This window comes from Herpailurus yagouaroundi, unplaced genomic scaffold (assembly GCF_014898765.1).
Source record: "Herpailurus yagouaroundi ecotype Mexico unplaced genomic scaffold, PumYag 210, whole genome shotgun sequence".
NCBI lineage: Eukaryota > Metazoa > Chordata > Mammalia > Carnivora > Felidae > Herpailurus > Herpailurus yagouaroundi.
In genome coordinates this window covers 19,122,237-19,132,772 of record NW_024412441.1, presented here as the reverse complement: position 1 = coordinate 19,132,772, position 10,536 = coordinate 19,122,237, and the positions used below count along the sequence as shown (strand labels likewise).

The 10,536-nt window shown below is 40.4% G+C and overlaps 2 protein-coding genes across 7 annotated transcripts in view; one reads left to right on the top strand and one right to left on the bottom strand.

The window, feature by feature from the left end:
- CUNH2orf15 (chromosome unknown C2orf15 homolog) overlaps positions 1-2,196 on the bottom strand; it is a 14,870-nt gene extending 12,674 nt beyond the window's left edge. The window contains exons 1-2 of one of the 2 annotated variants that reach the window (XM_040454006.1): positions 2,149-2,196; positions 1,160-1,228 (exon numbers count right to left, since the gene is read on the bottom strand). The gene's annotated coding sequence lies outside the window, so the exon portion shown is untranslated. The remainder of the gene's footprint in view (positions 1-1,159; positions 1,229-2,148) is intronic. The other variant, XM_040454005.1, reaches the window with a different exon arrangement.
- Positions 2,197-3,321: 1,125 nt separating this feature from the next.
- The window catches only part of TSGA10 (testis specific 10), a 160,882-nt gene continuing 153,667 nt past the window's right edge, over positions 3,322-10,536 (top strand). For 2 of the 5 annotated variants that reach the window (XM_040453996.1, XM_040453995.1), the window contains exon 1: positions 3,640-3,744. In XM_040453996.1, coding sequence (XP_040309930.1) covers positions 3,694-3,744 — 51 coding nt within the window. In that variant the 5' untranslated portion in view covers positions 3,640-3,693. Of the gene's footprint in view, positions 3,415-3,576; positions 3,745-10,536 lie in introns of those variants that run through there. The other 3 variants (XM_040453999.1, XM_040453997.1, XR_005784263.1) reach the window with 3 other exon arrangements.

Here is a 10,536-nt window from a genome sequence, read left to right as displayed (position 1 = left end):
ACACACACACACACACACACACACACACACACACACACACACACACAGAATCTCAAGCAGGCTCCAGGCTCTGAGCTGTCAGCACAGAGCCCGACATGGGGTTTGAACTCACGAACTGTGAGATCATGAGCTGAGTTGAAGTTGGATGCTCAACGAACTGAGCCACCCAGGTGCCCCTAATGGTTACTGTTTTTTTTTTTTTAAATTTTTTCAATGTTTATTTATTTTTGAGACAGAGAGAGAGAGCATGAACGGGGGAGGATCAGAGAGAGAGGGAGATACAGAAACCGAAATAGGCTCCAGGCTCCGACCTATCAGCACAGAGCCCGACATGGGGCTTGAACTCACAGACCGTGAGATCATGACCTGAGCTGAAGTCGGACGCTCAACCAACTGAGGCACCCAGGTGCCCCAATGGTTACTGTTTTTAACAGTGCAGCTCTAAAGAGTCAAACTGTTTCCAAGTAACATTACTGCATTTCAGAACGCAGCCTAAATATATTTAAAGAAAAACAAAACCGAAAACCTCCAGCACCCAACAATGTAAAATCTGCAATGTCTGTTAGCCAAAAAAATTAACCAGGCATGAAAACAAGCAGAAAAATATGACCCATAAACAGGAGGAAAAAAAAATCAGTTAATAAAAACAAACCCAGAAATGACACAGGTGATGGAATTAGTACTCAAGGACTTTAAAAGCCATTTTAAATATATTCCATATTTTCAAGAAGGTAAAGCAAATCATAAGCACAATGAGGTTAGAAGTGGAAGATATTAAAAAAGAATTAAAATTCCAGGGATGAAAAATATAATTCTGACATAAAAAATATGGTGGATGGGATTAACACTGCCAAAGGAAAGAAAGTGACCTTGAAGATATCTCACAAGATGTATCGAAATGAACACAGCATCAGTTAGTTGTGGGACAACATCAAGAACCCAAACATATGTTTAATTGGAGTCCCCCATTTTTTTAGGGTACCAAGGAGGTACAGAAAAAAAGGCAAAACAGATTTTTTTGTAGTGAAGCTGTGAAATGATGGGAGAAGCTAAGGGAACAGAAAACCCAGACCTTAGAATTACCCAGGAGTACCTGTCACAAGTGAGAGAGCATATGTACTCTATAAAAGGATTAGTTGGGGCAGAATGGAGCACTTACCACTCTTTGGATTTCCATAGAGGAAAGAAAATGTTCACTTTCTTGGATTGGGGGACGAAGTCAACAGTCCTTGATAGGAAAAGAAAGGAAAATCTTCATGCTCTGGTTTGGCCTTAAAATGTCCTTTTCCTTACATTCTTCCCAAAGAATCTTCAGAAACATCTAGGTGGTGTACACAAATGCTTAAGGTTTTCTTATTTTTTTCCCTAAGGGAAGTACTTTCCTAACTTCCGTATTAATAAGCCCCTCATTCCTCCCAAGTCTTCAACTCAGACTTTCGAGGTTCATACATTTTCCCCTCTTTTCAATAATGCTAGATAATGAGAACATTTTATTCACCATAATCTTAGTATCTGAAAAGGAAATGAGATTATACATTGTTCTCCCTAAAATAACTTTTTAGGATGGTCTTTGAGAGTTTGTTTTTAAAAAAATTTTTTTTTTAATTTTAAATTTTAAATTTTAATAACTTTAAATAAACTTAATAAATTTAAATAACTTTTTAGGATGGTCTTTGAGAGTTTGTTTTTAAAAAATTTTTTTTTAATTTTAAATTTTAAATTAAAAAAAATTTTTTTAAGTAAGCTCTATGCCCAATGTGGAGCTTGAACTCATGACTCCTAAAGGAAGGGTCCCATGCTGTACCTACTGAGCTAGCCAGGTGCCCCAGTTCATGCTTCTTTGTAAATTATTTTTATCAGTTAGGTAATATTACACTTTAATACCTCTTGGGACCTCTGACTTTGTCTAAAATAACAAGGATTCTCAACTTAATTTTTTAGTGTCTAGCTATACTTACAAAGTATATGCTAGCTGAAAATAAATGCTACAAAATATGAGATGTAATGGCACAAACAGGTGAAGAAATCAGAACAGAAATGGGAAAAACATGTCACATATTTAAACGTACTTCTACGAAGTAATTTGTTCTAACATAAAATGTATTTATGGATGCCAATAATATATGGGTGGGGGGAATGAGTACTCACCTGGCAAAAACAGGAATTGTCTCTTCAAATGTGAAATTACTTTTGAAATACACAGGCGAAAACTTGATCATCAGAGAACAGCCCTAAAAACCTAGTTACCTATTTAATCCGTAGGAAAAGGCAGGGAGATACAGCCATTAGAGTTCTGAAGTTTTTTGGGTTATTTAAGACAAGTTATTTAATATTAAGAAATGTTAAAAAGATAGTATTTTTTTTCAAGCCGGGCTCCAAAACTTTGGCAGAGTAATGCAACCCTATTCTTTTTCACTAAAAAGCCCTTTTTCCACTTTTAGGTAACGTGGCTAATTTTAACATAGTTGGATGGCCAAAAATATTACACCTGGTTAAGTTACAGTGTTCCAAGACTCAAGGCCCCTACTTGGGAGAACACAAATTTAAATGGTTTTACACAGGAAAATAATCGACACAACATTAAATATCAAGTGAGGTAGTATACCCTTTACTTTTTTGGTTAACGATCTGGTGGTTTTTCTGGAAAGGGGTTTTAGAGAACTGACATGTGGGGAAGGAATACCGGTCAGGAATCAGCGCCTGCCACTTCCCGATTCAACCATGACTGAATTGTGCAGGGCTGACCGAGTCGTGGGTCCGCTGGCTCCCCAGGCTGCAGGCTGCCGGTGCTCACCCGAACAGAACTGCTCTCTCCCGAGAGGCTGCAGCAGCAGAACCCCACCGGGGAGACTCCCCGAAAACCGGCCCCTGGCTGCGGCAGGAGAGCTAACCAACCTCCCAGCCCTCAAAAGCAGCTCTGGGGAGTAACACGTTCCGAGTAACTCACTGAACGTGTGTCCAGAATGGTGTAGGATCCCTAAGAAAAATGGCACAAAGCTGCAGCAGCAAAGCAGCACGTATCCTAGAGCTGAGGGAAGAAGGCTGGAGGATACACAGCCCTGCGCATGCGCGTTCCATCCAGGTGCGACACCGCAGGCAGAGAGTAAGAATTAAGTGGTGGAAAAGGGGGCTGCGGCTGGTTACTAGGAGACGGGACGCTCGGGTGGTACGACTAGGCTCTGCGTGGCCGTACGCCTGCGCGGCGCGGATGGACCAGGAAGAAGCCTCTGCTACGCGGCTTGAAAGGCGGACAGGTGGACGTACCCGTCGCTACGTGCGTGGGTGCGCACGCACGACTTGTAGTCCCCGCGAGAGGGCGGGTCGAGCCAGGTACGCGTGCGCACGGGAAATAGGGGCACGCGGAAAGGAAGCCGAGCGAAGGCGCCGGGGAGGTGGAGGACGAGCCCCCCTCAGGTACAGAGCGTGAGGGCGGGGCTGACGACGGCTCCGACCGTCGCTAACCGCCTCCGCCTCCTTCCCTCAGGGTCCCGCCTTCCTCTGCCCCCCACCGGGGCGGGGCCACGTCGATTTAGGTGTGGGAGGGGAGGGGAAAGGGGCGGAGGATGGAGACGGGGAGGGACCTGGATCTCTGGGGCAGGCAAAGGCCCGCCAGTCATCAGCATGAGCTCCAGCGAGGAAGCTGGGCCGAGAAGCCCAGGGAGGGACTCGGAGCTCCAGGTGGGAGCAGCAGGGATGCGCTGGGTCGGGATAAAGCAGCTCCTGGGCCGAAAGGCCCTGCAACAGGTCGGATGTGACGGGAATTAGGGGCTATGGGTGATCTCCGAGGTGGGTATTCACTGCTTGACCCGCTGTGAGGGACGGTGGAGAGCAGAGTCGCGGTCCAAGGAAGTCCTCCAGGAGCAAACTTTTCCCCTGTTGTCGTTTCTTGGGCTCTTAGCGTTGAGCCGAGTTCCTATGGTGACCGCTTCGCTTCCTGCCACAGCTCTCCACTTGGTAGTTGTGGGGACTGTTCTGTTTAGAAACGCTTGGAGTGGAGCTGAGGAATTTGAAAGTCAGAGATTCGGGAGTTCAACCTGCTCTTCCTGACTCCCGGTGTCTCATTTTTAAGCCTCCTTATAGATTTTGGGAGGTGAAGGGCCGAGATTACGTAGGTATTTGCATGGAAATCTCCAATAATTTCACTGGAAATTATACGCAGGAAAGTCAGAGTGAATTGGGTTTTGTTTGAAAAAATATTTGAGACAAGCTGAGTAACTGTGGCATCTGTGGACCTGATACCTAAATACGTATAGGAATATGTTTTTTTTTTCTTTTTTTTTAATTTTTTTTTCAACGTTTATTTATTTTTGGGACAGAGAGAGACAGAGCACGAACGGGGGAGGGGCAGAGAGAGAGGGAGACACAGAATCGGAAACAAGCTCCAGGCTCTGAGCCATCCGCCCAGAGCCTGACGCGGGGCTCGAACTCACAGACCGCGAGATCTTGACCTGGCTGAAGTCGGACGCTTAACCGACTGCGCCACCCAGGCGCCCTGGTTTTTTTTTTTTTTTTTTTTTTTTTTTTCTTTAAATAAAGTCAAGCATCATGGCTTTAAGAAAGATTTGCATAGTGACAGAGTCCCAGTGTTTTCCTTCTTCCACTCCAGACCCTTATATCGCAAAATATTCGTTGTTTTAAAATTTCTCTTCTGGTTTTCTGCATTTGAAGAACACTGTTTTTTGTTTGTTTGTTTTTTAAACATGGAAGGAGATGAGTAGGAAAATAGTTTATAACTAGAAGAAAATAGGTTAGTTATAAACATAAGTGGAAAGTGTCACATTATTCAAATCTGCTTCCAGGATAAAACTGGTTGTTTGTAGTTTAATTGCCCAATGAACTTAAACCATTCAATTTTAATTAGTGAGAAATAACTAGGAACATATATTAATGAAATATTTATTGTAAACAATAAACTTTGGCATTATTTAATGGCAGCTTCCAAAATATATCTTATTTTGTTTACTGTCTGAAAAAAAATCACTGCTTATTGTCCACCATATAATCAGATGTAGAGATTCTGTTGGCTCCTTTGCTGTATTCTTTTCAGTTGCTTAGATCAGTTTTAGGGTAATTTGCTTTTAGAGTATTCCATATACAGAGGCAATTAGAGAAGTATTATCCATTCTCTTTTCCATCACATGTCCCCTTTTCTCCCCAGATGTAGCCACTATCCTGACTTATATGATAATCTCTTTCTTGCGTTTCCTTATAGTTTCTCCATCTTTGTGTATGAACAGACATTCTAGTTTGGCTTGTTTTTGAATTTTATATAAATGGAATTGTAGTAAGTATTCCTTTGTAGTTTGCTTCTTTAGTCAATGTTATGTTTTTTAGATTTATCCATGTTGCTTATAGTTTGTTGTTCAGTGCTCCATTTTAAGACTATACCACAATTTATTTACTCTAGTATTAGGGTTTTTATAGTTTTTGGTAACTATGAGCAACACTGCTGTGGACTTTTCCTATACATGTCTCTCATGATAATCTTTTAAAGTGAGCTGATTAGTAAGGTAGTTTTGTCTTAATGAATGTGATTAACATCAGTCTGTTATTAATATTTTTTAGTTCAGAAAAGCCTCTTAAAAACAACTCTTTAACTTCTTATGTTTCTTAGAGGTCTTGATAAATGATACTTCTAAGGCCATTGTTTTATGCTCCTTTAAAAAGACAAGTTATGGGGCGCCTGGGTGGCTCAGTCGGTTGAGCGACCGACCAGCTCAGGTCACGATCTCGCGGTCCGCGAGTTTGAGCCCCGCGTCGGGCTCTGGGCTGATGGCTCACAGCCTGGAGCCTGCTTCCGATTCTGTGTCTCCCTCTCTCTCTGCCCCTCCCCCGTTCATGCTGTGTCTCTCTCTCTCTGTCTCAAAAATAAATAAACGTTAAAAAAAATTAAAAAAATAAAAAGACAAGTTATTTCTTTACAGTATAGTCTGGATAGAAGAAAACTCAGCTTGGGTTTGGATGCAATGACTAGAGAGATTATTTCTTTTTCCTAAGAAAGGTTAAACATTGTGGCTTTACTGTTTTGTTTGAAGTGAATTCCCAAAACCTTTATTCATTCATTTTTATAATCAAAATCTATCTCAAAATTATTCATAAAACTGTGGTTTTCTTCATCCTTCTGTTAGTGAGGCTATTCCTTCCTACTTCAAAATGTTAATGTAAACTTCTGGAGACAACTTTATAAAAAGAAAACAAGTTGAACTTTTGTGGAAACAGATTTCAGAATCCCATATAAAGTACTCCAGTATTTTTAATTTTTCTACCAAAATATTGCGTAGATTTGTTGAGCTTGTAGTATATGCATGATCTTTTGCTCAAGACTGATGATATTTTTTGGCACATGATCTTACCTCCTATTTCATGAAAAATGAAAATTCTTCCAGGCAGGACCTTTTGCACATTTCTATCCGTTCTTACCTAAATCTTCACCTGACCTTGCTTTTCTCTTTCTTGTCTCAAATGACAGTGCACAGACCATTTCTTTGGGTTTACTTTTTTTTTTATTTTAATGTTTATTCTCTGAAAGAGAGAGCTTGAGAGGGGGAGAGGCAGAGAGAGAGAGGGAGACACAGAATCTGAAGCAGGCTCCAGGCTCTGAGATGTCAGCACAGAGCCCAACACGTGGCTTGAACCCACAAACCATGAGATCGTGACCTGAGCTGAACTCAGATGGTCAACTGACTGAGCCACCCAGGTGCCCCTCTTTGGGTTTACTTTTATTGGGTCAGTGGTCTTCCTTCATTAGTTAACATTAACCATGTTTTAAGTATCTTCACTGTGTTTATGCCTTAGGACTTCTTAAGCTAGAGTGTAAAAGCTTTAGGGAGTTCTTGAACCCCCTGAAGTTGCTTGTAAAATTTTGTATGTTTTTATTTTCCTGAGGAGAGGACTCAGGGCTTTTGTTTAATTCTGAAGGGAGTCCTTGATACAAGGAGAATTAAGAAACAAATTCTTCTCTTTTGTAACAACCCTTCAACAACTGTGGTCTTCTAACTTTTGCTCATAGTTTTGGGGGAACATGGAAAATATATTCTAAGTCTTTTTGGGGCAAGTTGAAGTCAAAAATACTTTTTTGTACTCTTTTTCTCTATATTCCCTTGGCATACATTACATTCCACTGATATGGTGTTAATACTGACTATAATTTCTGATTTATTTTTTCTGGACTTCCCTAGATCCATCTAAAAATTGTAGGTTTTTGTTTTCCATCTTCCTATCCCCAGAATCTAATGTTGGTTCGTTCTTATTCTAGCTATTTATAAATTTGTTTTGTAAGTGAATAAATGTGGTTGTTAAAATCTTAAAATATAAATAGAAATGGTGACAGTAGGGTTAGAAAAAAATGTATTTGAGAGAGGTTTTAGTGAAAAGACTAGTAGGACTTGATGGCCGATAATATATATAGCACTTCTTTTTGCCAGGCAGTGTTCTAAAATGCTTTATCGAACTCATTTAGTCTTCACACCTCTATCACGCAAGTATTATTATCATTCCTGTTTCAGAGATGGGGAAGCCATGGCCAGAGATCTAACTTGCTCATAGGCAGCTAAGAAACAGCACAACTAGCATGATGAACATAAGCAGTCTGATGCTAAAGAACAAGCTCCTAACCACTATGCTGTGATGCTTCCTCATTGAGAATGGTTGTGATTTTAGCTTGAGTGTTTATCGTAACAATTTGCTGCTTCCAAAGTACTTTCACTTGTATTCTTTAAGATCTGTACAGGAACGCAAGTTCCATTTAGATAGAGATTATGGGAGTGTGGAGGATATTCAGTGGTCTGAGGTGGGGAAACTGGCAGGCCATGCATGGGCATTTCAGATACACTGATTTCTCTCCCTTTTCACTGCCTCCAAAGATAGTGCAGAGAACGTAGCAACTCTAATATGATTGCCCACAATTGTCAGGTAGACTTTTGGCCTCTTGCTACTTTTAATTTCTAGTCTAACCTGATAGGTAATTTTATAGAATCCCTACCTGACTATTCAGTTTACCAAAGAGAAGAAAGAAAGTTCAATTTTATCGGCTTTTGTACACTGCTTCCTTATCAACCTATACAAATTTTTATTGGCACTTTCCTATTATGCAAAGAATTCTGTGCAGGTTGGTAGGACTACAGAGAACTCTAGGACACTGCTTGTTTGTAAGATTCTAATAATTGTGTGAGGAAGACATATCCAGAAAAATAAATAGCTACACAGATTATTGTATAAACAATACATACAGAAGTGGCTAGTTGGTTAAGCGTCTGACTTTGCCTCAGGTCATGCTCATGGTTCATGGGTTTGAGCCCTGCCTTGGGTTCTGTGCTGACAGCTTGGAGCCTGCAGCCTGCTTCAGATTCTGTGTCTCCCTTTCTCTCTCTCTGCCCCTCCCCAACTCACGTTCTGTCTCTCTCTTAAAAATAAGTAAACATTAAAAAAAAAAAAAGAAGTAATCACTATCTGATGGAGAATACTGAGAACACCTACTAGAAAATATGGAATTCAAGCTGTGCCTCAGAAGTGTCTTTCGTTAAATGGAGAAAAGATAGTATGTTTCTATAATGATAATATGAACCTATGTGTAAAGAATGTAGAATAGTTTGTTTTTCATAAAGGGATTCTTGGAGATATCAATTAGGAGATAAGTTTGGAGAAGTGGGAGGCAACCACATTATGAAGAACTGTGAATGCGTGGCAGGTTTCCACTTCATTTGAAGAGATCCTTGCTATTCAAAGTGTAGTCTCTGTACTAACCAAATAAGGAATTACTGAGCAGCATTTTTAGAAATGCAGTATTTCAAGCCTACCATGGATAAGAAAATTCCTAAATGATTTAGATGTTCAGAAGATTTGAAAAGTACTGTTAATTATAGTGAATAGTCTGAATCTGTTATTCTAAGTCAAATGTTTATAACTAGGAATACATTTTCAACAGAAACTATGTAAGCAATGGTACTTGGGATTTTGGCTTAACCTATAAAATCTTAAATGATTTATAAATTAGAATTAGTCTGTGAGGGATGTCTTGGTGGCTCAGTTGGTTAAGCATCCGACTCTTGATTTCAGCGGTGTCATGGTCTTGGAGTTGTGAGATTGAGCCCTATATTGGGCTCCATGGTGGGCATGGAGCCTGCTTAAGATTCTCTCTCTCTCTCTCTCTCTCTCTCTCTCTGCCCCCCTCTGCCCCTCTCCCCTCCAAAAAAAAAAAGAAAAAAGAAAGAAAAAGAAATACTCTGTGAGATCTAATGCTGAAATTCCAGGTGAGGCAGTAACTGTTGGAATGAAAAACAGAAAAGTAGATTTATGTCTAGTTTAGGGAAAGGAAAAAAGGAAAATAAGCCTGTCAGACTGCTAAGTGCTGGATTGCACAGGGTGTAACACAAGGTCAGGGACTGGGGGATCCTGATCCTGCATTTTCCCAAACACTAGATTTTGGACAATAGCATCTGTGTGGCTGGGAGAGATCTAGGATGCTTGTGGCAAATTCTTTCTTCCTTAACATAATGTTAGCTTTGGTTCAGGGAAAGAAAAAATTACTTTCCTAAATTACACAGTTTCTGAGATACATTCTCATGTAAAAAAATCACATTTTGATGGTACATGGGTGGCTCAGTAGGTTGAGCTTCCAACTCTTGATTCAGGTCAGGTCATGATCCCAGGTTCATGGGATCAAGCCCCTTGTCAGGCCCCAAGCTGAGTGTGGAGTCTGCTTGGGATTCTCTCCCTCTCCCTCCCTCCCTCCCTCTCTCCCTCTCTCCCTCCCTCTCTCCCTCTCTCCCTCTCTCTCCCCCTGCTCCTCTCCTTTGCTGGCGCATACATGTTATCTCTCTCTTAAAAACAAACAAACAAACAAAAAAACACAGTGTGGAGTAGTATGTACAGTATACTAAAGTGAAAAATATTTTAACACATTATTTTGCACTTGGGCAAATATATATGTAGGAAAAATTCCTAGAAGTAGAATTATCTGTGCAGAAGCTACATGCATTTATAGTGTTGCTAGATTTTACATAATTGTTCTCAAGAAATATTGTGTCAATTTAACCCACCACCAGTGATGTATAAGAATATTAAATTATAGGGGCGCCTGGGTGGCTCAGTCAGTTGGACATCGATTTTGGCTCAGGGCATGATCTCATGGTTCATGGGTTCGAGCCCTGCTTTGGGCTCTATGCTGACAGCTCAGAGCCTGGAGTCTACTTCAGATTCTCTGTCTCCCTCTCTTTCTGTCCCTCCCCGGCTCAGCCCTGTCTCTGTCTCTCTCTCTCAAAAATAAACAAACATTAAAAAAAAAGTTACATTATATATCCAACTTTTTGATCTTCGCCAATATGAGATTAAAAAATGGTATCTCCGTGTTGTTTTAATTTGTATCCTTCTAAATGGTGAGATTGAGTATCTTTTAACCTATTTGAGAGCCATTTCTGTGAAATATCCATATTCTTCATCAACTTTTAGAGTATTTTCTGTTTTTATTTATAAGAATCATTTCTGTATTAGGGAAGTTAGCCCTTTGTGATATGTGTAGCAAAGCTTTTTGTTAATATA